The 25,939-nt window shown below is 57.2% G+C and overlaps 1 protein-coding gene and 1 pseudogene across 1 annotated transcript in view; one reads left to right on the top strand and one right to left on the bottom strand.

Annotated features, from left to right (window-relative positions):
- Nucleotides 1-568: 568 nt before the first annotated feature.
- Nucleotides 569-25,939, top strand: part of TMEM132B (transmembrane protein 132B) — a 185,868-nt gene continuing 160,497 nt past the window's right edge. The window contains exon 1 of the mRNA XM_036220934.1: nt 569-1,499. Within this exon, the coding sequence (XP_036076827.1) occupies nt 1,478-1,499 (22 nt within the window). The 5' untranslated portion in view covers nt 569-1,477. The remainder of the gene's footprint in view (nt 1,500-25,939) is intronic.
- Nucleotides 23,699-23,814, bottom strand: LOC118603726 (annotated as a pseudogene).

Raw genomic sequence — 25,939 nt, 5'->3', positions numbered from 1 at the left:
TCCTGCTCAAGTCCCTGGCAGCTCGCCTCTCCCGCACTCAGACGGATCCGGGGAGACCCCGGGAGCTCAGGGGTCCCCAGCACGGACCCCTTCGCCCGGCGCGAGCCCGCGCGACTGCTCCCCCGGCTCCCCTGCGGATCCGTTCAGGGCGCGCGGGGGCAGCAGACCGGAGGCGCGGAGCCTCTCGGGGCGGGTGGGGGCGCGCCTCCAGGAATCGAGCCCCCTCTCCGCCCCGCCTTGGGGCGCCATCCCCCAGGCCCTGGCTCTCGCGCGGCTTTGCTGTGGCGGGGCGTCGGTGGGAACCCCCTCTCTCTCGGTTTCCCGATGCGCGCGGACGCGGGGCCGTGAGTTCCCAGGACACCTGCGGGGCCCCAGCCTTCAGGTCGTCTGTGTCGGCGCAGCCTGGCACGTCCCCAGCCCTTCCCCGCGGCCCGCGGCGCTCTCTTGCTTTTTCCACCCCCCCCCCCCGCACTTCCCCCCACCAGTGGCCTCCCTCCCGCGGGGGCGCTGCCCGCCGCTCGCCTCCCGGGAACCTGGCTGCCCCAGCTCGCTGACCCCAAGGCGGCCAGGCGGCCCTGGGCGCTCAGGGCCTCCTGAACGCGGTGGCGCCCAGAGCCCGGGTACCGGGGAGCCGGGCTTCTCGCTGGCCCCGGCGCAGCTGTCGCCAAAACGCAGCGAACGGTAAAGGGAAAATAGGAATTTTCCGTCCCCGGTGGAGTTTGGGAAGCTTCCTGCCGCCTCGGTGTGGCTGCGCGTTGGTTCTGGAGGGAGCTTATCCTAAAATGCCGATTCTTCCCCTCCCCCCACTCCAAGCGGAGGAGAAAATCCTGAGGGCCGGGATGAAGCGCCAGCAGTCCCCGGCGACTTCCTGTGCGTTTGGGGAGCTCGGTTCTCCAGACCTTTTCGAACGGAGACCTGTGATTTGGGAGCAGGGAGCTTGTGGCTCTAGAAATTCTCTTCTCATTTTCTTAACAAACAAACCGCGCAGACGCTCAGAATGCAGTAGAAAAACAGGACTTTAACTTTTCAGCTTTAGCTGTCTCGGAAGGTTGCCGTTAGTAGCAAACCCCGTATGCTAACTTCACGTGTGATGCATTTGCATGGAACAAGTAATTATTGTGTTCCTCCGAGATGACCTCGAGTGACCCACAATATTTAATAAGACCTTGGGCGGGGAGGAAGCCTGCGGGAGATACCCATCGGCGCTCGGCTTTGGCTCAGCCCCGGGGAAGAATGGTGTCCCGCTCGCTCTGTGGCTGATCTCCCAGCCGCTTGGCTAGCGAGCGGCCGTGATGGCCGTTTGGCTCTCAGCGTTTGGCTCTGGCGGCCGTGAGAGGGGCCAGCGCCGGGGTCCAGGCTGTCTCCTTTTCGCCACGGCCCTGGGACCTGTTCCCCCCAAAATGCACAGCCCCTCGGACTTGAAAACATCGCAGTTTTGTCTCTATTTTGTTTCTCCGTGGGGGTCGCGTTTGCCTGGATGTGCCCGGAAGCAGTGTTGGGTATGTATCTCTCAGAGAGGCTGCCAGCCTAATGCTTTGCAAGAGAACACGGCGAACCACCTCGCCGCCTCCCCCGGCAGTGGGAAGAGCGTGTGCCTGGCTCCGGGAGGCCGGGGTCCTGCGCGGGAAGGTGGAGCAACCCTGAAGCCCGCGGCCGCCCAGCCGCTGGCCGTGCCGCCTTGCTGGGCAGCTCGTGAGCGAGCCCTCATGTCATCGCCAGGCCCTTGGACGCACATGTCTGTCTTTCCCCAGTCTCCACTGGGGACATAGAGAGAGACAGTTTGATAACTCTATATTTAGCACCAGTTAGGAGAGCTGGGGGGAAAAAAAACAAGGCTGAAATTCCTGAAAGATACTTAGCTGCCTACCGTTGGTTGAAAGGTTCGTGGGAATTAACCGGGGCTTCCTGCAGAGCCGGCTGGATTTGGGGGCTCATTTCTGCCATGAGTGGCTGACCACGCTCGACCGAGTCTCTGGCAGGGGCGCTGCACGGGTTCGGAGGTGAGGAAGGACATGCACTCTGCCGCCCGGCACAGGGCCTGTCTGCGCGCACCCCCTCCCCGCTCCTGCGTGGGCAGCTGCCATGGTAAAGACTGTGGTGGGTGTACTTCTTCCAGCCTTGCAAGCGCTTAAACATATGGAACAGTACTCGGTAAGAGTCAGCACAAATCCCCCAGCTTAGCGACTAGGGGGCCCCATTATTCAAGCCACTTTTGTGCGTGCCACGGCTTTGCAAATGAGCGGTGCCGCTACAGTCCCCGCTGGGGAAAGTGGACGCGCCTTGTATCACTGACCCATTATGTTCGGGTCCTACAAAGTCGGGGTGGGCAGAAAGCCCCCGACAGAGGCGCCTTCTGAGTAGCAGAGCCTGCTAGTCGGGGGGCGGGGGGGGACTCAAGCAGAGAGGCTCTTAGCCCTGCCTGGCACCTTGGCATGGGGCATGGTTGTCTCTCATTGCAATAGTGATGGGGGGGGAGGGGCTGCCTGTGTGTGGCGTTGCCCTTCAGAGAGGGGGCACTGGGAGGCGGCGGGGGATGGGAGGCGGCGGGGATGGGAGGCGGCGGGGAACAGTATGCAAATGCCGCCGCCTCCCCGAGTGATTTAATGGCGTACGGTGGGAGTTCCCAGAGTAAATCATTTCATTTCCGCCCCGGATGCTGAGAACTTGGGGGGCGTGGGGCTTCTGCATGAGCTGCCGTGCTCGGAGCCAACAATTAGCATGGCGGTACCCTTGATCCAAGGGAGCCAAAGAAACCCCCTGCCCGTTGGCGTGAAGTCTGGGCGGGTGGTCTCGGGGCCGGCAGAGCCTTTTCAGGGACCTCGTTCCCGGATGAGTCGTGCCCCCCCCCCCAGTTGTGTGCGGCTGGGTAGCTCCTTTCTTCTCTGCTGGGGCCGGAGAAGTCCATCTCCCTTTGACGCTGTGGGATTCAGCGAATGCCTCGCCTCCCACCCCCGCGGGGAGGGGCGAGCATCGTCGTCGTACCACACGTAGCATCGGGGGCGACAGTGGCGCCGCCAGCTCCTCCCCAGCGCGAGTGAGCGAGCGAGTGGACTTCTGGAGCAGAGAGGGGTCTCGGAGCGTCTCCTCACCAGCCCACTTTGCAGGCGGGGCAAAGGAGACTCGGGCGTGGCGAGTGGCTGGCCCAGGGGCATGCGGTGTGTTGGCGTCAGATCGTGGCTCGTGGCTCACACACTGTCTCGCTCTTTAAAAAAAAAAACACTCGCCCAGGACGTTTACACCCTGCGCAGGGGAGGGAATCCCACTGTGTGCTGCTTTTGGGGACTGTGACTCCAGGGTCACGAACATGGCGGTGCTTTGTGTGGCCAAAATACCAGTCGTTGACCCAGAAAGGCAGCCAGCAGACTGTCACAGTGAGGATGAGGACGGGGTGGCAATGGAAGCAAGTCCGAAGCTGCCCCCCATCCCATGAGCAGGACGGACCCCTCGCCGCTCCGGCAGGCGGATGCTCCCGCTGATCACAGTTGACCGGTGAGGAGGTCAAGGCCCAGAGATGCTGAGTGACTCGCGTGAGGCCACACGGTGTCGGGATTCCGGCCCAGGCGCAATGGCGTGCACTTCTGGACAAGCTGGTGGCCATTCTGGTGGTGGTGGTGGAGGGGGCTGGTCATTGAGTCCCTTCAATGTGCCGGCCTTTGAGGGGCTTTTAGTTCCTTTCTGCTTATCTGTGCGAATGCGCGCTCTCTCTCTCTCTCTCTCTCTCTCTCTCTCTCTCTCTCTCTCTCTCTCTCTCTACTTCCCTCTCTGCAATTCTGCAATTAATACATCTATTAATATGAACTAAGGGTTAGAGCCATTGCAATGAACAGACTGGAGTTGACCCTGCGGGCAGCCAGGGACCTTCCAGTCCTGTGCTCTCGAGGGAGCAGACGGTTCCGTCAGAGGGTGAGAGTCAGGCAGACAGCCGTCCCCCTCCGCTGCTTTTGGTCTCTCGTCTGGCCCTCCCACTCCGGGGCACCTCAGACGCAGAGAGGACACCAGGACCGGCCCGGATGTGGGATCTAGAGCTGGGTGTGTGGTCTACACCCTGCGCATGCAGGTTTCACTCCCCTGGGTCCTCGGCAGCCCCAGCGGGGTGAGGACTTGTATCTGGCCCATTTTGCAGATGAGGAAACCGAGGCTCAGAGAGGTGCCGTGACTTGGGCAAGGTCACACGGCACGAAGGGACGGGGCACGGAGGGCACTCGCGGTGTGTCATCTCAGAGTCGGCGCTCCTGGCCGCGACCTTCTGCGTGTCCCTGAGCGCTGAGTTTCGTGGCTCGTTTATTGGATTTGAGACCAGTTTGGGCCCGGGAAATTCAGGGACATGTCTCGAGGTGGGAGCAGAGTCGGGTTGTTTTTGAGAAACGCGTTCTGGGGAATTCTGGGGCCTCTAGTGTCGGACCCCTTGGTCTGGAGCCCGGGGGGCATGGGCAGGGAAGGGCTTGGCATTTTGGGAAACGGAGCCGGTGAGGAAGGCCAAGGTGGGCCAGGCCTGGTCCCCGGACATCCGGAATGTTGCCAGCATTTAGACGGCGGGAGAGGTCAGTGTCGCGACCCGGGGGTCCGGCTCTGAAGAAGCCAGGAGCACTGGCCTGGCCCTTCTGTCTGTGAGACTTAGTCTGCCCACCTGTGAGCTGGGTCCTGTCTTCATCTCCTCGGGCTGCTGTCGCAGAACCCACAGACGGGGTGGCTGGCCGGCAACGGGCGTTTCTTTCTCAAAGTTCTAGAGACTAGAAGCCCAAGACCAAGGTGCCGGAATGTCACTTTCTGGCGAGAACCCAGGTCTCTCTGTGTCCTCGCACAGCGGGAGGGGCGGGAGCTCCCTGGGGTCCCTTTTATAGGGGCACTAATGTCATTCATGAGGGCTCCTCACTCACGGCCTCGTCGTCTCCCAAAGGTCCCGCCTCCTACCACCATCGACCTTGGGGGGCGGGTTTCAATGTGTGGATTTCGGGGATCACACACATTCAGCCTAGAGCAGGCCCCGCGCTCCCCGTTGCTGATCTCGTCGCAAGGTTGGGGAGCGCCCACGGTGTGAGGCGGGCTGTGGGGCGCGGCCCGTGGTCCCTTTGGGGGTGAGGGGGCAGAGGTGACGAGAGAAGGGCCGGTGGGCTTCTGGCTGTGGCAGCCGCAGCTGGGAAGGGTGGTGGACCCTCGGCCACCTGGGGTTTCGGTGGAGTCTTGGGCAGCCGCCCAGGGAGAGGTTAGGGACTCGGATGTGTCCTCGCATGGAGACACCAAGGCTCGGGGGAAAGCAGGGACCTGTCGAAGACAGCACAGGCCTGAGCGGCAGGGCGGGGTCGCCTCCCCCGAGCACCCGACTCTGGTCTCGCCTGCCCTAGGGGCTTCCTCGTGCTGGAGTTTTGCCTCCGCTTCCCCACACTCAGGCCGAGGCACTGCGACCTCGGGGGCTTGTGGCAGTGCGACGAGAAGCCAGGACGCACACCGGCAGGAAAGTCCGGGGAGACATGGATCCTCTTCGCGTCCAACGCAAGGCGCTGGGGCGGAGCGCGCCCGGGCGGTCCAGGAAGGCTTCTCGGAGGAGGTGGCAGCGGTCTCACTTGAGACCTAAATGGCCAGAAAGTGCGGACTCGGAGAAGGGCGTGCCAGGCGGGAGGCGTGCAGACCCCTGCGAGGTGCTTCGCACGGGGCCTGGCACACAGCACGCGCTCACGAGCCGCCGGCTGGGTCACGCACGCATGCACTCACGCACTCATTCAGCAGACATATTAGGCAGTGCCAAGCACCAGGGACACAGGGGGAACACACGAGACAGGCCCCCCAGGCTGAGGTCGGGTGAGACAATAAAACAATGGATAAACAAATGCGTCAGTGCCGGGCAGGCCGCGACAGGCCCACAGGGAGGGCGAAGCGGTCATTGTTCGGCGCTTTTATTCTCCGCCTGGGCGCGCGGTGTGTGTCTTCCCGCCCACTCAGCGCCGACGGACCCACCCCCGACGCCCCCTCTGCCAGCCCAGCGTAGGAGAGAGAGAAGCCGCGGTCCCTCGGACACGAATCGGGGCGTCACCTCTCACCCGCACCGCCGGGGGTCCGTGGCCGGGGGGCTCCAGACTCCCTTCCCTGACACCTGACTCCTTAACTGGTCGATACCCTTGCCTCGTGCTTTGGCCCCAAAATAGTTACATAAAAATCAATCGAGTCCAATTTGATTTGCTGTATTTTGTTACCGAGGGCGATGGAGTGGCTGGAATCGCCCCGTGCTCCTGCGCCGGGCCGTTTCACGGGTGTTAACCTAGATTAACCCGTCGGGGGACCTAACTCATCACAGCTGCGCTCCCGGCCCGGAGTCGGTGACTCAGTGGATAACGCCGCCTCTGAGATCTGCCTTGTGCCTCGAGTGCTCCCCACCGGGGCTTTTCATGCGTCGGAGCAAATGGACACGTAAAAACGCCGCTGCGGCTGCGGCCGGGGCTCCGGCAGCCTCCGCGGGCCTGAGGGCGCCCGGCCGGCGCAGCGGGGTCTCGGGGCGCCCGGCCTCCGAGGCTCCCTTTGTCTGCCCGGTCCGCTCCGCGCCGCGCGCTGCCGATGTATTTATATCTCTGCCTTGGTATTTTTCCCTTCTCTGTGGCTGTGCCATCTGCCGCCGCAGGCTGCTGGCTCTCCCGGGCGAGCCGAGGGGCCAGGGTAGCGGCGGCGGGGACGCCTGGGCTGGGGGCCGGGCCAAGGGGCCGTGGGACGCGAGGCCCCGGGCGGGAGGCCGGGTGGGAGGGACCCTGTGCTTCCCCCATCTGCTCCAAGCCACTGGAGTGGGAGGGGGTGGCGTGGTGTTGGATTGTAAATGTCGTTGTGCCAAAAAAGTTGCTTCCGGGGTGGCAGGGAATGGGGACATTTGGGGCCCGGTGGAGAGCCTCCGGCTGACCCTCGGGCCACGTCTGGCCTGCAGATGTCTCTTGTCAATTGCCGGCGTTTAAAAAGTGGGAGATGTCAGTAAACGGGCTTCTGGCTTCTCTCGAAAAACTGGGAGATCTGGGGGCACTGGTCTGGCCCTGTGACCGCTGTGAGACTCAGTTTCCCCATGTGCGAAACAGGCCCCGAACTCGCCCCCTGTGGATCTTCTTCCTTGAAACCTCCCCCCAGGCCGCCCCGCACCTTCACGCCCCCCTTGGTCACTCTGCCCTGTGTATCGTGTGCCCATTACGGCAGGCACTGTCCCTGGAGCTGGGGACACAGCAGGGCCACGGCGGACACAGGCCCCCGTCCTCGTGGGGTTGGCTGGCTTCGAGGCGGGGAGAGGCGGACCCCGAACAGCATGCGTAAGGGAGACGGTTCTCGAGCGGCAGGTGCTGCGGGGACCCGGGACGCAGGGGCAGCAGAGAGGGAGCACCTTGCCGTCAAGAAGCAAGGTCGCCAAGGTGACGTTTGAGCGAAGACCTCGGAGGGGAGGGTGTGAGCCAGGCGGCTCTCTTGGGGAAGTGCGTTCCAAGCAGAGGGAACGGCCAGCACAAAGGCCCCGAGGTGGGCCCGTGCTCGGCAGGTTCAAGGACAGAAAGGAGGCCAGTGAGGCCTGCGTCGAGTGAGTGAGGGGGGACCAGCAGGTGAGGTGGCAGGGATCGGAGCCGGTGGCTTCACTCATCGGAGACCTCAGAGGGGCTCCTGCCGGAGTCCAGGCACGTGATGACTGTGGAGGGGCTGAGAAGCGCTGACGTTCAGGGCGTAGTTCGAAAGGATTTGCCGATTAAATGTCTACCGAGTGCCAACTGTACGCCTGTCCCTGTACTTGGCGTGGGGACCAAATCACTACTTGTTAATGATGAAATCAGCCGACAGAACTTACATCTGTGACTTGGGCTTTGCCTTTTCTGTGATCTTCCCAACAGCCCTGGGGCGAAGCTTGAGGTGGCTGAGTCCGTCGCTGCACCCGTGAAATGGACGTAAGGACATGTCATTAACGAGAATACAATTAAGAGGATCCAATGAGACTAGAGACTGCGGCTCTTACACAGTGCCCAGCACACGCTCAGTGCTCACCAAGCGGTGGCCATTCCTCATCATGCCGCTAGGACAGTTGAGGGAACTGGGGCTCAGGTACGATATTTGCACCTGGAAACAGCAGGTAGAGGTTGGATCTGAACTGGGTTGCATTGTTCTTGCTGGAACCACGAATATTCAAAGAAAGAATTCTTTCTGTGTTCATGATGTCATTATTTTGGCACAGAGTATTGTTACTTTGCCAGTACAGGTGTTCTTGCTTTATTTAGTAGATGTGTAGGTAAAAAGTTATGTCAGTCAGATTCAATTTCCTTCATCTCCTTCCACGACATTTTAGAGATGTGTGGATTCCGTCTGATCTCGTGCTGGCCTGGGATCCTGACGCGGTGCTTATCATCTTCTGCGCCTCTTAAACCGGGTGTCACCAAACTGTGGCCCGTGGAGTAAATCTGGCCCTCTACTTGTTTGTGTAAATAAAGTTTTATTACAACACAGCTACATCTATTTGTTTACACATTGTTTATGGCTGCTTTCTCAAAACCATGGCAGAGTTGAGTAGATCTTCGGACCTCCAAAGCCTAAATAAATGACCTACTCTCTGGCCCTTTCAAAGACAAAATTTTCCATATATGGTCAAGCAGGGAATGCTCTGTAAACGTGTGTTTACAGTTGTGATCAAGAACAAGAACCCCTCTTAAATGTCAAAAAAATTATCCAGTTTGTCTGAATGAGAAGAACTGTGGTTTTGGTATCCCTCGCTTGAGAAAGAAAAACATATTGATCGAAAGTTGCCATCAATTCAGAAATGCTTTTGAACGAGTGGGTTTTGGTAATTACAGTAGCATTTATGTAACATTTTAAAAATAGTAGCGTGTGTATGCAAGATATTTTTTGCTCTGCAGGCAAAGCTCCATGATGGCTCACAGCTCAGAAGACCACTTGTAGGGATGCTGGTGGAGGAAACTGGTATTAAAGGAGCCACCGGTTCATTATTTTATACTCGGGATAGCTCTGATCCCTGGCTCTGTCTTAGGACTTTGTGTTTTTCCTTACTGGGTTGTTTTCAAGTTGAGCACAGCTCCCTCCTTTCGTGTGTGACGCCGAGGTCTGTGACGTCTTCACTGTTCAATCCTAAGATTTTGGGTGCGCTCGTGGAGATGAAATACCGCTTGCAAGGGCCTGTCGCTGTGGCGGTCTGGATTCTCGTAGTTGCAAGGGACAAAATCAGAAATTTAGTGTTCCTTGGAGCTGTGATGTTCTAAGAGGACACAGCTTCAGGCATAGCTGGCTCCAGGGGCTTACCCGTCTCCGAATGAGAGTTTCTGTTCTCTCGCTTTCTCTCTTGGTTCTCCTTCCCCCCGTGGTCACCCGAGTCTCAGATGGGCTCCCACCACCGGTGGCACAATTGGCCACAGTCAGCTTTAGACTTTCTTTGAATGTCCCTTTCCTAGTTGTTCCGGCAAGAATCCCGGGACTGACTTTTACGGGACTGGCTTGGGCACCTGCCGACCCCTCGCCCAGGGCCTGTGGCTGTGGGGATGGCATCCTGAACCCCCTCGGCCACACATAAGTCAGAGGCTTGTCTCCGGAGCTGGAATCGGAGACACGTTGCCAGCGAGAGAGGCAGGACCGGCTTCCCAAGGGAACATCCGCCGCTTCCTGGACCAAGAGAGCCCAGTGGGCGAGGCGGGGAGAGCCCGGGCTGGGGGGCCCTCGCGTGTGGGTCCCGCCGGCCCTTCGCGGGTGCTCTCCGGGCTGCAGCCGGAACTCCCGGGGCTGCCTTACTGTCCAGGGGTTTCGCCTATGTTTTGGTTGCTCTGGCTGAAAGTGTGGAGTATCTGGAACGTCCCTGAAAGAGAACTTAGTCTCCGACCCAGCGGACCCACTTCTGGGAAACCCACATTTTCAGCCAATAAAAGCACCGGTAGCTAAGGCTGCGTGTTCGAGATCATTTGTAGCGGCATCGTTCGAGGTGGTGAAAAGACAGACGGCCTGGCTGTCCCTCGGCAAAGTGGCCCTTGGCCGAGTGGCGCCATTTCTGTGGTGGGCAGGTGGGCAAATGCAGTCGTTTTAGGTTGCTGAAATCCAAGTTTTGTTTTTTCATTCATTTTTTTTTTTTAATGTGGAAGAAAGGGAAAATGGATATGGCTTGGGGGTAATTACTAGTCAGTCATGAATGCCTTAGCTGGGACAGCACAGCGTTTGAAGGGAAGGTGTGAACCTTTGGGGCCTCTTAGAATCACACTCGTCTTTGCGTGTGCGTGCGTGTGTGCGCACGTGTGCGCGCGTGCATGATTCCGTGCTGCCTCCTCAGGCAGAGGCCTGGGAAACAGAGTTTTTCTGTGTACCAGGAGGAAAACGAAAGCAGTTTTGTGAATGCATAACACTATTTCTGTCAGACCTAAAACGAGTTCAAAAAATATTACAGAGAAGCCTGAAGTCCCATCTGAACAATTTCATATTCTTCTGAAAGGTGATCGTCCGTATCGGTTTGCTCTGTATTTTTTCCCTGTGGGAAATGTGTGTGTATATATATATATGCACACACACATATATATACACATATATATATACATATGTGTATATATATACACATATATATATGTGTGTATATATATTACTCAGTTTTAAGTTCGTTTTTAACATATACACATCTTGTCTCTTCCCCAATATTCATGTCCACATAGAACTGTCCCGTTTTTTGAATTGCCGTACCGCATTTCATGGCGTGGAAATATCAGAGTGTATTCAGCGATGTCCTGCTGCCTCATGAGATGGGGATCCCTCAGACACGGAGAGAGGGTTCGGGAAGATGTGCAGCGGTCCACCCCACCCACCAGGAACACTGGGCAGAGACCAGCACCGAGCCCGGAGCTCTAGCCCCTTGAGGAAAGCCAGGGCGTGGTTGGTTGAGTGACCGCACAGGAAGGAACTGACAGCCGAGGAAGTGGAGCTAACGGGGAGGCGGCATGACGGGGGGCTCTCCTGAGAACCCAGGCCCCTTGCCGAGAGGGGCTGGTCCTCGGGGCTTCCCGGGGTCCGTTCCCCGGAGTCCCGGCTGTCGATGGTCTCCAGAGGACCTGGAAGGCCCACCGATCTCCTCCTGGCCTTCGTCCAGGTTCTGGGGGCCTCAGTCACAGAAAAGCGACACCCCCCAGTTCCCCGATCTGCGTCTCTGCAGCTCTCAGCATAAGCACATTTGCTTCTAATGGAAGAGGCTCTCTGGAAAGCACCATGAATTTATGATGAAATTTTTATTTCCTGAGGATGTATTTTTTAATCCCTCCGCCCACCACCACCCCCCCACGCCCGCCCCAGTTTAAGGGTTTTTCTCCTAAATTTATGGGCCGAGCTGTTCGGAGGGTCTGCGTATTTCAGGAGGAAAAGTGCTGGGGGGAGGAGGCGCCGGCCTTGCTGTTGGCGGCAGCTCCCCTCACACGCGCCCCAAAGTGGCCTCGTCTTCCTACTTGATCAATTTGCCTGTCATCTCAGATCATTTTACCAGGGCGACTGAACTCGGCTTCTCTCTCGCTGGAGCATAGAGGACGACACGAGGGAGGAAGGTGCCGGGATTTTCTCAGTCTTTCCCATCCTTTAAGGTTTCCTCGCGCCTTTTATTCCGTCTTTGTGAACTTTTAAGTAAGTGTTCTGAGCGAGGAACGAACTTCTGGAGCTCGCCCTGTCAGCGTTCGCGCCCTCCCCGCTTGATTACGTGCTTTTTGCTCCGCCTCCAGCTTCTTGCCCGTCGCTGTTTCAAGCGCATCGCGTCGTTGAAACTGAGGGCGTGAACGCAGGCGGCGGGCTGCGCGGGTTCGAACCCCAGCTCTGGCGCTCGCTAGCTCTTTGCCCTTGGGTGAGCTATGTCACCCCTCTAGCCATAGCATTCTTACCTGTGCGATGGGAGCTGTGTGAGACCTCAGCGCAGTGCTTGATTGAATTCACACGGGTCTTTAATAATACATGTTCGCGGTGCTTTAATACTCTTCTCCGTTCACCGAGTGTTTGAATACCTACTGTGTGCCCTAACGTTCATTTTTGTGGCTCTGCTCATCACATAACGTCACATCCAAATACTGTCACGTGAGCATGGTTGTCTTATATTTGCCTTCCTCTGATTTTTGTTTTATTCCTTTGGAGGGGGGGAGAACCCCCTCCCCAGCTTGCAGACCACGTGGTCTTTCTCCTCCTTCTCCGTGGGCGGGCTCGTGACTTGTGCCCGACCAATCAGAGCATCTCGTCTCCTGGGCCTCACGGATTGGATCAGGCTTGGGCACCTGTCGCAAGCTGGCCAGTGAGGGCTGGCCCTGAGCGGGGGACGAGGCCTGCCTGGCTAAGCCGCCCGATGTGAGCCCGGATTTATCGTTTTTTATTCCTGTGTAACAAGTTACCACGCACTCATGGCCTCGCACAGCGCACGTTTATCATCTCTCAGTTTCTGCGGGTCCGGGATCAGGCATGGGTTGGCTTTTGCTTCTGGATCTCTGGCAAGGCTGCGATCGAGCTGTCACCAGGCTGGGGTCTCACCTGAAAGCCTGGCTGGGGAAGGACCTGCGCCTGTGCTCACGTTTTTGCTGGCGGGTTTCAGTGCTTACGGGCTGTTCGCTGACCAAGGGCCTTTGTTCCTTGCCACGTGGTCCCCCCCATAGGGCAGGCTGCTTCATTAAGGCCACTAAGTGACAATCTATTGTGACATGATAACGGAAGCGACCTCCTTCTCACGCGGAGGTATTATATCAGTCCAAAGGGATTTACTCAAGGGGCTCAGACCGCACAAAGCTGCGAATGCCATCTGCTGGAGAACATCGGGGGCATCTGGGGAGCCATCCAGCACCCGGAACTTTGTGCGAATTAAGCAACATTGGGCCAAACGAAGCTAAGAGATGGACTAGGGGAGAGTTTCCTGGTGACATCGTCGGAGAACCCAAAAGTAACTGTTTCTGGTAGAAAATTTGATCTTGAACTTCTCCAGCACGGGACCCAACACACTTTATCTTATTTTATTTTTTTCCCTCAAGCTATTTTGAGTTGGGTTTCTGTCGCTTGCAACCAGAGTCTTGACGAAGTCCGTGAATGCTTCTCAGACTCCCTTGCCTGGCAGGGCCCGCTCCTCGGATAGCCTCTGGCATTCTTGGCTGAAATCTAGAAAATGCACACATGCCTTATCTCCCCCTGTAGACCAAGTTCACTGAGGGCAGAGTTGTGGGAATATTTTTTTTCTCTCCCCTTCCCTGCTTTACTTGCAGTGCCTAGAGTGCTGTCAGACTCGGTGGATGCCATCTGCCAGTAATTACTGGTATGAGAGGTTCCTCCTTGTCCCCCACCCTCACCCTGCCAATCAAAACTGTTTCAGAAATGATCTCAGTCTCCTGCACCTGGCGTGGGGCTGCAATGCTGAATGTCGGAAGACGAAAACATCGTTCATGCCGCCCCCTAGAGGCAGCGCAGGGCTGCACACGCAAATCCCAGGCAAAGTGTGAACGTCCCAGCTTTCCGCGGGGTCATCTTAACAGAAACGACAGGTCGCAAGCAGCAGAACTGATAAAAGGTAGCGCTTGGCTCATTCCCTTAACGTTTCAGATTTTAAACGATTATTTCTATGACAACCCTGTCGAAATACAAACATTTACTGATACCGACATACTTCTTTTTAGTGATAACGATTTTATAAGTTTTTTTAAGGCTTAGTAGACTTTTATTGCCTGGAACTTAGGATCGCTTGTTGGATACTCATATTAAAAAAATATATTTGTCTACGATTTCTCCACAGAGCTACCTAAAATGCTTTTCGTTCATAATGCATTCGGTCCATTGCAATGACCTGGCCTCGAAGTCCCTCAGGGTCCCTTGCACCGCATTATTTGGCCCGTAACCAGGGGAAGGGGAATCCAATGCTCCCTGTCCGTCACACGCATGTTGAAGGATTTGCAGACTTATTTTAAAGCCATCACAAGTGCTTTGGGGCAAGACTGGCCCAGGCAGGGGCCTCAGCAAGGGCTCATCAGTGCATCACCAAAAGGCCTCCGAGCATGACGAGATTGGGCAAGGAAGGGGTGATGGTGTGGGGGGCAAGGGGCTTCTGGGCTCCTGGATGCGTCGGGAAGGCTGTGAGTGGTAGGGTGGAGGGTGGGACTGCCCGGCCCCCGCGCTGGGAGGAGGGGTCCCTGTAGACCCGGGTCACCTGCCTCTGTTTCTTCGGCTTTGACAATGTCCCACTGCTCTTCCTCGGGGCCACACGACGGCCCCGGGCCCTTTTCCGGTGACACGTCTCGGGTCCCCACAGTTCTGACCTGACTGCTGGACAGCAGCGGGCTTGGTGTGGGGTCCTCCACCCCAGCCACCAGCCGTGGCTCGAAGGCCTCGCATCTTCTCCCGGCCGCCATTATTCACGTGCTCCTGCACCTCGCTCCTTTCCCAGGGGCTCCTCCAGAGCGCTGAGCATTCCAGGACGGTGGCTGCCGGCCATCTCCGTCAGCGTGAGAAATTGGAATTAGAATATTAATGTCACCTGGGGCTTGGGCACATTGTTTCTGTGCTGAGCACATCTTTAAAAGGGGGGGGGGGAATGTAACTGGCTGCTTGCTCCAGCCCCGAGGCTCCCCGCTCCCGGGGAGTGACTGGAGGGCCGAGACTCCAAACCTGCTTGTTTCTCCGCGTGGGGTTCTGGGAGCCCCTGACCTTTGCCACCTCCTCCTACAGTGGCTGTGAACCAGCATGTTGTGGCCACATACAGCCCAGGGGCAGAGCTGTTTGGCCAGCTTGGCGCTTTAATAATTTTTGAGCCAAATTTCAAGAGCTGGAAGATTTAGGATTGAAATCTGGATTTTGGGTCCTGTTCACAGAGCAGCGGCACCCACCCCAGAGGGGGTCTCTTGGCTGCGGTGAGTGGGGGCCGCCCCCCCCAGACACATCTCCCAATTCATTCAAAAGGTATTTAGTTGAGTACCTACTGTGTGCCAGGCACCCTTGAAGGTGCCGTGGGTGGAGGCCCAGCCGTCATGGGCTTACGGTCCATCCAGAAGGTGTCACTCATCCCGTTGCCTGCTCGACGTCTCCAGACCGGCGCCGTCCCACAGAAATGTCTACGATGACCGGAGCGTTCCCTGTCCGGTATGGTTGCCACTGGCCACGTGTCTCTGTTGAGCCCTTGAAATGTGGCCAGTGTGACTGAGGGACTGCACTGGTGATTCCGGCTCATTCTGATTCATAGATATGTAGATTTACATTTAAACGGCCGTACTTGGCTGTTGGCTAAACTGCTGGAGAGTGTGGCTCTGGACATTCGCGTTGGCATCTTCCGCTCCATCCAGTTCTTTCACTTAACAGTTGGGGAAACTGAGGCACGTGGGTCGCGCAGAGCCAGGTCTGGAACTCGGGTCTCCTTGGTGGCCCGCTGGGATGTCCAGTGCAAGCAGCGTCAGGCGGGGAGTCGGGTGAGATGATGTTCGATGTGGCCGGGGAGGCGGACGGGACTCGGGTGAGGCGGGGCCTTGCGGAACGAGAGGAGAGCGTGGATTAAGGAGGGCTCGCGGAAAGAATGCGACAAAACAAAAGGAGGAAAACGGTCGGGGTGGCGTTCGCGTACCAAGCAGCCATGTCGGCGGCGCGATTCAGCGGCGCCGAGCACGTCTCTCGTTCAAACGTCATCGCCCCCCGAGGAGGCCCGAGCCCATCATGCCGCCGCCCCCCGCCCCCCGCCCCTTCCCTCGCCTCGGCACCCACCGGCTTCACTTCTGTCGCTGTAGATTCGTCCGTTTGGGACATTTCGCATCAACGGAATCATATAGTGTGCGGCCTTTTGTGCCCGGCTTTCCTCACTCAGCGTCATGTCTGCGAGGCTCACCCGCGGGGTGGCGGGCGTCTGCGGGGTTCGCCCCTGGGATGGTGGGTGTCAGCGCTCCGTCCCTTCTCACGGCCGAGTCACAGCCGCTGCGTGCGGAAGGGATCCGCGTTTTGTCTCGGAGCCGTCGGAGCCGATGCAGGGCCTTGGGCAGCGAGCCGTGTCTTTCTGAGTGTGGCCAGAGGTCTCGCTTCTCTGGCCCAGCGGTCACCGGCGTTTCTTCTCCTGGTTCCACGAAGCTGGTCTTCAGCTTTGTGCCTGGGGTCCGGGGTGCAGGGCTGTCCCAGCTGCCACACCGGGTCCTTCTGTGCCCCTGCATGCCGTCACCTCGAGCACCCTCCTTGGACCCCGCTCTGGGTAAATTCGGGGTGTACCAGACGAATTCTGCTTGGAAAATCGACTTGATTTGGGAAGGGACAGTCCACTGAGGAGAAAGGTCTCCGCCCCAAGGGGCCCTCGCCTGGGAAGTGGGGCCAGTGGTTGGGGTTAAAGACAGGAAAGGGGAGCTGGGACCCCCCTCTGGTGCAGCCGGACGAGTGTGAGGGCAGCTCTGGAGGTGACCGCTGCGCCTGTGAGTGCGGCTGCTTGGCACCTGGCACAGGCCCCCGACCGACTGTCCCTGGGGAGTGGCCCAGTGGCCAGCTGGCCTCCTTTGTCCCCACCACCGAGAGCAGGTGCTGGCGAAGCCAGAGAGTGCCCTGGTCACTGGGACAGCCCTCTCTTGGGGGGAGAGAGCGGGCTCATTTCCGCCCCTCCCCCATTGCTGTGGGGCGCCGTGGGGACAAGGCGTTTGTTTGCTGGGTTCTCTCTGTTGCGGGGTCTGACCACAGGGCCAGGAGCAAGGACCACCCCTCTCCCCTTGGCGCCCCTCCCGGCTTGCTCGCTCCGGCCGCCCTGGCGCGGGCCACGGCTGGCAGCACGGGGACACTCGGTCCCTGTCTCCCAGCCCCCGCTGGTCGTTGGCCTGAGCGCCAGGCCCGGCTGGCCGAGCTCGGCCCGTGACGCAGACAGGCTTCTGCTCTGTGCGGCGGTCCCTCCTCCTCCCCTGAATTTTCCTTTTATCCAGTGGGATCCGAGTGCTACTGATTTTGTTTAAAAAATATAACACGGCAAGTTGTGCATATATACTCTCTCTTTGTAGAAAAAGAAAACGTTCCCCAATCCCGAGCTCCCTTCTCCTCCCCTGGCGGCCCATTAGAATCACGTATCAGGCAGACCCAGAATCGGAAACAGGTGTTCAAACGAACACTTGGAATTGCCTGAGTGGGTTTCCGGACTTTCTCCTCTGCATCTAATCTGTATCCACTCACTTGTTTGGCCATTCATTCATTCATTCATTCATTCAACAAACACCGATTTACCGCGTATTTACTCTGTGTCAGGCACTGGTCTAGACTCTGGGGATGTATGAATGAATGAACAAGGCAGATGGCGACCCCGGCTCTCTCGCGAGGTGGCGGTTCTGGTGGGCGCAGTGAGTGCTGTGGAGAGCGACAAAGCCGGGGTGGGGCTGGGAGCCCTGAGCCAGGTGTCACCTCTGTCCCTGGTCTGGCTGGCAGAGGCCCGGGAGCATGAAAGAGTGGATCCCGTGGCCGTCTGGGGTGGGGGTGCTCCAGGCTGCGGGAGCAGCAAGTGCAAAGGGCCTGAGGTGCCTGGTGAGTTCACGGAACGGCAAGGTGACCGGCGCGGCCAGAGGGTTCGTAGGACGGAGCAGAGCGGAGCAGACCGGCGGTGCGGGTGCATCACCAAGGGCCATGTTTTCGGCTTCGACCCCGAGTGGAATGGGGACCCACTGGAGAGCTTGAGCGGCAGAGTGACCTGGAGCATCCCCCATTGGAACAGCTTCAGTCCGCTGCGGTGTGGGAGACAGACCGATGGGTGGGGCGGGGCGGGGCGGAGGGGGAGCAGCGAGGGGGGCCGGTTGGTGAGGCTGGGTCCCGGCCTGAGTTCTTGGGAGAGCTGATTCGCAGCCGCTCTGCGGGGCAGTGTGAGGCTGCCCCAGGTCCAGGGGCGTGTTAGCATGGGCTGCCGAGTGTCAAGTGCAGAACTGCATTTGCGGCCTGGTGTTGAGACCTGAACTCCCTCCTGCCCCAGACATGGGCCTCCCGGCGGGCTCGCCACCGCACCGCCTTCCCCTCCCTGGCCAGTGCCCCCCTCTGCAGCTCTGCAGACGTCCCGGGGCCCAACGTCCCCGACGCCCCAGGAGTGAGGCCGCGCCCTGCAGATCGGCAGTCTCTTGCTTCTGAGCGCACTGGTCCAGTGCCCCAGAGGCTGAGTGTTGGTGGGAGAACTCCCTGAGGAACAGGATGTGAAACCCTGGATTCCAAAAAATAAATAGAAGAATGGAAGGAGGGCGGCACGCACACCCCGGCAGCCCCCGCCCCGCGGCTCGCCCTGCCTTCCGACCGCCCCTTCCGAGCGCTCAGCCCAGCCCCCTCTGTCACCAGATAGGACAAATGTCTTGTTCTCCTTACTTCCTGCTAGTGGGGAGCAGTGAGGCTCGCCCTTTGCTGTGTAGGGCCCCTCGCCCCCCCCATCTCTCCATCTCCTCTGGGAGTCTGAGTTCCGGCGAAGGGCATGCACCTTCGTGAACTGTGGCTGCCGCATTCGTTAACGGGCACTGGCGGCCTGCGAGGAAGATGCAGTCCACCCTGCAGGTCACTCGCTTGTTTCGACGGGAAGCAGAATTCGTGGATCCGATGGCCATTCTTCTCTCCCCGCCGTTCGGGTCACTTGGCTTTTACACACTGGTGCCCTGAGCCTTTGCGCGCGTGGACTGGGTACCTTTTCCGTTCTGTCTTTCATATATTTAGAATTCTGTTTCACACTTTTCTGTTTTATGCGTGAGCTAAAGTATAAATAAATGCAGGAAGAAAGGACCGTCCATGAGCGGGCTCTACGGTTTTTCCTAAAATTGAGGTGAAATTGACATATTGTAAAATTCACAGCTTTGCCACGTGCGGCTCGTTGGAGTTTAGCCCATTCACAATGTTGTGCGATTGCCACACCTGTCTGGTTTGAAAACAGGTTTCATCGTCTCAAACCGAAACCGCGTCCCCATGAGCAGTCACTCTCCGTCCCTCCACCAGCTCCGGGCAGCCACCTGTCTGCTTCCCGTCTGGGTGGATCTGCCTGTTGTGGACATATCACGTAAATGGGATCATACGACATACGGCCTTCCGCGTCTGGCTTCTTTGACTTGGAATAATGTTTTTGAGGTTCGTGCAGGTGGTGGAGTTTGTCGCGACTTCATTCCTTTGTCATGGTGAGCACTATTCCACCGTGTGGACGGACCATGGCTTACTTATTTATCCACCTGTCGATGGACGTTTGCGTTGTTCCCACCTTTTGGGCATGGCGGATAATGCTACTGTGAACATTCGTGTGCAAGTGTTTGTTTGAACACCTGTTTCCGATTCTCGGTCTATCTGGCTCCTTTAAAGCTCCATGTGTGGTTCTAATGGGCCACCAGCCTGAGAGCCGTCCTCGCCACCTGAGGTCGCTGCCCCGGAGGGTGGCTGAGAGCGAGCGAGTTCAGGGTGGCAGGAGCTGGGATTCTGCGCTGGCCGCAAAGCGGCTTCTCACTGGTCGCGCTGCGGCTTCTCTGGCCCAGGCGCGCCGTGTGAACAGCCGCTCTGTGCGACCTGTCTGCTTAGCGCTATTGCCGTCTGAAGGACTCTCTCGTGTCACCGACGTGGGTGGTTTGCTCGCGTGCGATGTGGATCCCTTCGCTCTGGGCCAGAAGGCGGTCTCCGTGAGAAGAGGCCAGACCCGCCAGACCCACCGTGTTTGGTTTGGCCCTGAGTTCTTAGCACCGGCAGGCGCCTCCCCCCAGCTCCCTTCTCCGCCCTCAGCCCCGAGGCCCTTCTTTGTGTCTGTGGAGGAAACAGGAGCCAGGGCTTCCTCCTGGTCTCCCAGCAGCCTCGGATTTCTCCATCACGGTGGCCTGATCCTGCTCTGCCTGTGGGGGCAAATCGATGTGGACAGGTACTCCAGAAGAGGTCAGTGATAACAGGCCTTTGATTAGTTCCTGGGGAAAGGTGTCAGCGGATCCTTTTCTGGGTCGGAATGGGGGTGCAGCCTGACGCTGAGCAGATGCCTGGACTGGGGGGGTCGGGAGAGTGGGGGTTCGGGTGGGCCCAGGCCGGGAGCTTTCGGAAGGCGTGACCAGCCTCCTCCATCATCCTCGCAGGCCACGCCGCCGCATGCCGCCGCCCAGGCTCCCGAGCCGCCAACCCGCGCAGCCACCGCCCCTACACCTTCTGGTCTGTGATTAAAACGCGACTTGCCTCGCTGATGGCCCCGAGCAGTGGAGTTCATCTGGAAGAGTTTTCCATCTGCATTGTGTAATTAGTCACATACGATGCTTGTATTAGCTCAATTAACAGTTATGGTGATTAATATGGTATCAGAGCAGAGCCATAAATCAACGGATTTGGGCAGAGCATCAGCTCCCACCGGCCCGGGGCACGTGACCTCCATGTAGCTCGGCTGGGTGCTGGGTGGTGCGTAGAGCCAGACCAGGGGTCGGGCACCCGGCGGGGTCACCTGGTGGCATCTCTGAACCTCAGCGCCGACCTGCGTGGGAACACAGGGGAGCACGGTGCATGCTTGTGGGCGCGTGCAAGGCTCCTTAAGGGTTCCCCCAAAACTGTCCGCGTTGGTCACATCCTGTCAGGGAAGAGGCTGGCCTGGGGACCCAGGGAGGCCACCCAATTCTCACCGGGCACTCACCGGGACCTTTTCAGTTGTATGCCACGTGCATTTATTATTTATTGAAATAATATAAGAATATTTCAAATGACGAATGAAGGAGGCAACCGCCCAGCCCACCTTCTCCCCAGAAGTGAGGAAAAGGGGCTGGCGTCGGCTGGTGCTTTGCACAAATTCTCTCATTTAGTCCTTGTGATTTTTTTTTTTTTTTTTCCCGGAGCGATTTTTTCTTTGCTGTGGAATTGTAACATTTTGTATCTGGCTTCTAAATTTTTAGCACAGAAATGAAATCTGAAAAATCTCAAACGCCCACGCGGTGGCATTCGAGGGTGGTGGAGAAGAAACCCTTTACTCCCATCCGCCCCTCGGGCTGAGCTGGGGAGGACCCCACAGGAAGCTTGGTGGGCACCCGCTCCGCCCCCCTCCCCCCCTCCACCCCCCCATGCTCCCTGTCCATTGAGACAGAACGCTGAGGTTGGGGAGGAAAGAAAGGAAGCATATAATTCTTATGGAAGCTTTTTTTAAAAAAATGAGAATATTCAGCAATTCTATACCTAGATTTATACTCCAAAGAGCTGAAAACAGAGACTCAGAAATAACCTGAATGTTCACGAATGTTCACAGCAGTGCTTGCTGTTCACAGGGGCTGGGGGCTCCTTTTGGGGTGACGAAAATGACTTGGAGCTAGACGGAGGTGGTGATTACACAGCACAGCACATGTACTAAATGCCTCTGAATTGTTCACTTCTGTTGCGAATTTCGTGTTATATGAATTTTTATCTCAATTAAAAAAAGATCAGAGCCACCGGTAGTGAGAGGTCCTGATCTAGATTATTTGTTCGTTGCTCAAGAGATCGATATCTGGAACGTCGGGATAAACCAGGCTTTAAAAATACGCAGCTCCAGTGCTGAGGCTCCCGGCGGCGTCGCGGGGACGCGGGGACGTGCGCGTCCACGTGGGGACAGATCCGCGTGACGCCGACGGCTCGTCGCGGTTTCTGCTCCCCGCACGCCTTAGCAGCTACTAGGACGTATGTTTTTATTTTCTCTACTTTTTCAGTAGGAAAAGTCGCAGAGTTTATGAATTGCTTTGGGGCGCGCCGAGCACTACATCTTGGTGGACGGAGGTGCGTTTCTTTCCGGGTTGGGACGGGGCCTCCTTCCTTCTCCAAACCACCTCTCGTCTGAACCGGGGCCGGGACCCACATCCGTGTGACCGCCAGGGGTGGCCCCGCCTCACTGCCTGGAGGTCTGTAAAGAAGTCTACGGGATTTTGGCTGCAAACCTTTACCGAGCCTATGAGATGACGCTATTTCGTGGAGGCTGAGCCACCGCTTAAACAAGCGGAGATTGAACTCCGGTGTATTCAGTATTGATTTGAGCTGGGCATCCTGCCAGTCCTGAGGAAGCCAAGATGGTGATGCAGGCCCTTCTCTCCGGGTGTCTCCGAGGGCTATGGGGTGGCGAAGCTGACCAGGCTCAAGTTTTCTGACCTTGGGGGAGCACCGCTGTGTTGCCGGCTCTGGCATTTCCCTGGCCAGGCAGGTGATAACAGGTCTCGGACGCTGCGGGTCTCCCTGACCATGCCCTTGTCCTCCCGTGTCTGTTTCTTAGATCAGAGGCGGAGCGAGCCTTTTAAGATATTCAATCAGTTTGTGTCCCTCCTCTGCTCCAAGCTCTTCCATGGCTCTCTGCTCACTCAGCGTGAAAATCCGAGGTCCTGAGCATGGCCTACTCATTCTCCATTCTCTTGCTTGTGCTTCGCCAGACACTGGTCTCCTTGCTGGCTCCGAAAGGCCAAGCACATACCTACCCCAAGGCCTTTGCACGTGCATCTGTCTGGAATGCTCTTTCCTGATGTGCGCAGGGCTCGCTTCCTCAGTTCAACGTGGTTCTAGTCATATGTCACCATTTCAGAGGGGCATTTTTTTGACCTTGGCACCCAATATTCTCTTCCTCTTTTATCCTGCTTTGTTTTTCCTCACAGCATTTACAACCACCTGACGCAGCATAGAGTCTTTGGTTCATCTGTGTTTTGAACTAGAACGTCAGCTTTATGAGAGCAGAGACCTCCTTTGTCTACTTTGTGGGTATAACCCCAGGACCTGGTCCAGTGCCTGGAACGTAGTAGGTACTCATTAAATGCCTGGAACGTAGTAGGTACTCATTAAATGCTAGTTGAATGACTGTTTAATCAGCACTTACTGTTCTTCTGCACTTGGCCGGTGAGGGTTCAGAGAGGATGAGACATGCTCCTTCTTTGGTGACAACCAGAAACGTCTCCGGACAGTGACAAATGTCCCGTGGGGGCCAAAACTGTCCCTATTTGAGAAGCACTGCTTAAGATAATGTTTACTCCCTTCCATCCCTTTATATCAATATCTTCGAAGGATCGGGCAGGAACGGTAGATTTGATAAATGACAATGAACTGTAAATTCAGTGCGGATCATAAAGTGAGACTGCAAGTTTTGCAAGAAATGCAGGATTTCAGGAAGTCAATGAAAGTGATGTTGGTGAATTGCCGGAACCATAGCAAAACCACTGACCAATGAGGATCCCCAGAGTTAAAACAGGAAATCGACCAAACTGCGAATTTAATGGGTGCTTCAAAATAGAATGATTTGAATATCAAAGGATTAAGAGGTGACCTTGGGGAAATCGATGATGCCCTGACTTATTCTCGCAGAAATGCACGTCTTTATGGTCACGTAACAGGAGTCGAACGAGGAGGGGAGGATGTTGGCGCACCCCACCCTTAACGGTGTTGTCCGGTGAGTTAGATGATCACCCTCAACATTTTGCTGACGTTTTAGTCCAAGGACAGGGTGATAGTTGCAGTTATGATTTATAGTTTTTAAAACAGAGGAAAGGGGTCTTATTTGCAAAATTTTAATTTCACTTTTCATGCTAAAGTCCTACTCACGTCTTTTGTTTTTTTCCCTTGGTGGTAAAATTCACATAACGGAAAATTCACCAGTTGAACCACGTTAGTGTGCAAGTGGCATTTAGTGTGCTTACAGTGCTGTGCGACCATCACCGCTATGTAGTTCCATTGAATTTTCATCACCTCAAAGTAAAATCACCCATTAATAGTTACTTCCAGCCCCTGGATGACGCAAAACTACTTCCTGTCTCTGTAGATTTGTCTATTCTGGACATTTCATACAGACAGGATCATCTTTTATTATTATTATTTGTGCCTACAGCACCTGGTCTTCCTAGGTGGTCTCCCATCCAAGTACTAACCAGGCCTGACCCTGGTTAGCTTCCAAGATCAGATATTGGGCTTGTTCAGGGTGGCTTGGCTGTAGACCATGGGCCATGGCTGCACTGGGGCACGAACCCATGACCTTCTGCGTGTGAAGCGGACACGCTCACCGCTACACTATGGAACCACGTCCTAGACAGGCTCATCTAATAGTGGCCTTTCAGGTCTGGCTTCTTTCGCTTAGCATAAAGTCTTTGAGTTTCTTTCGTATTGTAGCACATGTTGGTACTTCATCCCTTTCCATGGCTGAATAATATTCCCTTACATGGCTAGGCCACATTTTACTTGTCCTTGCATCTGAGGAAGGTACCGTTGTCTATTCCATTTTGCAGCTGAAACTGATGTACAGGAAAGGTCAGCAAATTGAGCGCATCGGTCAATGTGCTCCCTACCCGGCCAGGCGATCGGGAGGGTCCCATGAGACGCTGCATGGGTACAGTGGAACGAGGCTAGCCTTAGTTAGGTCTGCCCTTTGCTGAGTCTCTGTCGAATGGGAGTAAGATCTACCTATTAGGCTTTAGCGGACTGGTCATTCCTCCATGTATTCATTCAGCCAGCACTACGCATCAGTGGAGGGTGATGAATCATCCTGACAAGGGCCCTGTTCTCACGGAACCCATGGCCTCGATTTTCCCCAAGATCAGAGCGGTCAGCACAGGGCAGACTCCTTCCAGGCCAGTGCGGGTGGCATTGGAAGTACCATAGGGACTCATGGGGTGATTTCCTCTTGATCTTAGGGCTGCTCGTCTTGCAGGGTCATGCGGCTCAGAGACCAAGGCAGATGTTGCAGGTGTGGAGGATGCTCTCATCCCTGCCCTCACCCCCTGCCATTCCTGGGATGGTCCAGCGTCCCCCTGCTGACACCTGTGGGTTTCCTCTGGCTGTCACGGCTGCGGTGTTTGTGAGCAGGGCTGAACAAAAGTGCCAGGAATGAATGACTTCTAGGAGTCCTGCTCCTTGGGGTGGGATAACTCTGAGTTTTTCCTGCACTGTCTCCCAGGGCTGCCCGGCAGGACGGAGCCCAGGTGCCCACCGTACACTGCTGTATCAGTGTTCTGGCGTGATATCACACCTTAATCTGTCTCACGTCTCTGCTCCCCTCCCGATGTTACCTGGGTCACCTCCCGAATCAACCACCTGCACTCCGATTCTGGCCTCAGATGTGCTTCTAGGGTTCCCAGATCAAGACAGCAAGATCTGGAATCTGCCACCCCACCTGAAGCCGGTGTCCGAGGAAGCCCCTGTCCCCTGTCCTTGGTTTCTGAGCCTCGTGAAGTGGACCGTGAAGCTCCATGGAGGCCGGACTGGCCAGAACTCGCAGGGCCTCTCCTTCCCCAGCCTGCTGCCTTCATTAGCACCTGGGGGGCTCCCGGGGCCAGAACACGTGTGTGAGAACAACTGCAGATGGTGGGCGTGTGAGGAGGGATTTGTCTCCTGGATCTTGATTAATGGAGAGCTGTCGAGGTGGGCGCCTCTGGGGTGGGAAGGCAGCAGCAACCCTCTCGGCTGCTGGCCCTGAAAAGATCCGGGAGGGAAAGGGGAGCGGTTTGGGCCTCCCCCCATTTCTGGTCTGCTGTGTGCACAGGGATGGGCCAGAGCTCAGGGAGAAGGGAGCCCAGGTGCTTTTGCAACAGGGCGAGCGGTCGGGGCTGAACCTTTTCAAGCCTGGAAGGCTCACTTCTGTGGTCGGAAACCGGCGGTGGGCATGTGGTGCTCGGAGGGACGGAGAGAACCGTCTTCAGGGCCGGCTGTCCTGCTCGCCGGCCCCGCGGCCTCTCCCTTTTTGCTGGAATAACAGGTGTGCTGGAGATGGTGGGCCCAGCTCCAGAGGTGAATCCTGATTGGCCTCAGCCGGTCCGTCAATCAGCTTCCTCTTGGCCAGTGATTGGGTAAGATCCGGTCACGTGGCCAGAGCCCAGCCAATGAGCTGGAAGAGCAGGTGTGCCGGGGGCTTCTTTGAAAAACCTCCCTGAGGAGGGCAACCCGGAGAGAGTCCTTCGTCTGCCGCCCCTGCTTTCCTGCCCGGGACGCAGTCGCGTGAGGACTCGACGCCTGGCGGCGGCGAGGGGACAGCTTGCCAGCTCGCCGAGGAAGGCAGAGCAGAGCGCTGGAGCGACGCCCGGGCCCCCGGTGACGCCATCGAGCCTCGGAAGCCGTCCTGCCGCCGCCC

Source organism: Rousettus aegyptiacus, unplaced genomic scaffold, assembly GCF_014176215.1.
Source record: "Rousettus aegyptiacus isolate mRouAeg1 unplaced genomic scaffold, mRouAeg1.p scaffold_m13_p_5, whole genome shotgun sequence".
Classification (NCBI taxonomy): Eukaryota; Metazoa; Chordata; class Mammalia; order Chiroptera; family Pteropodidae; genus Rousettus; species Rousettus aegyptiacus.
Note: the sequence above shows the minus strand (reverse complement) of the source record. Positions and strands in the feature narration are given on the sequence as shown.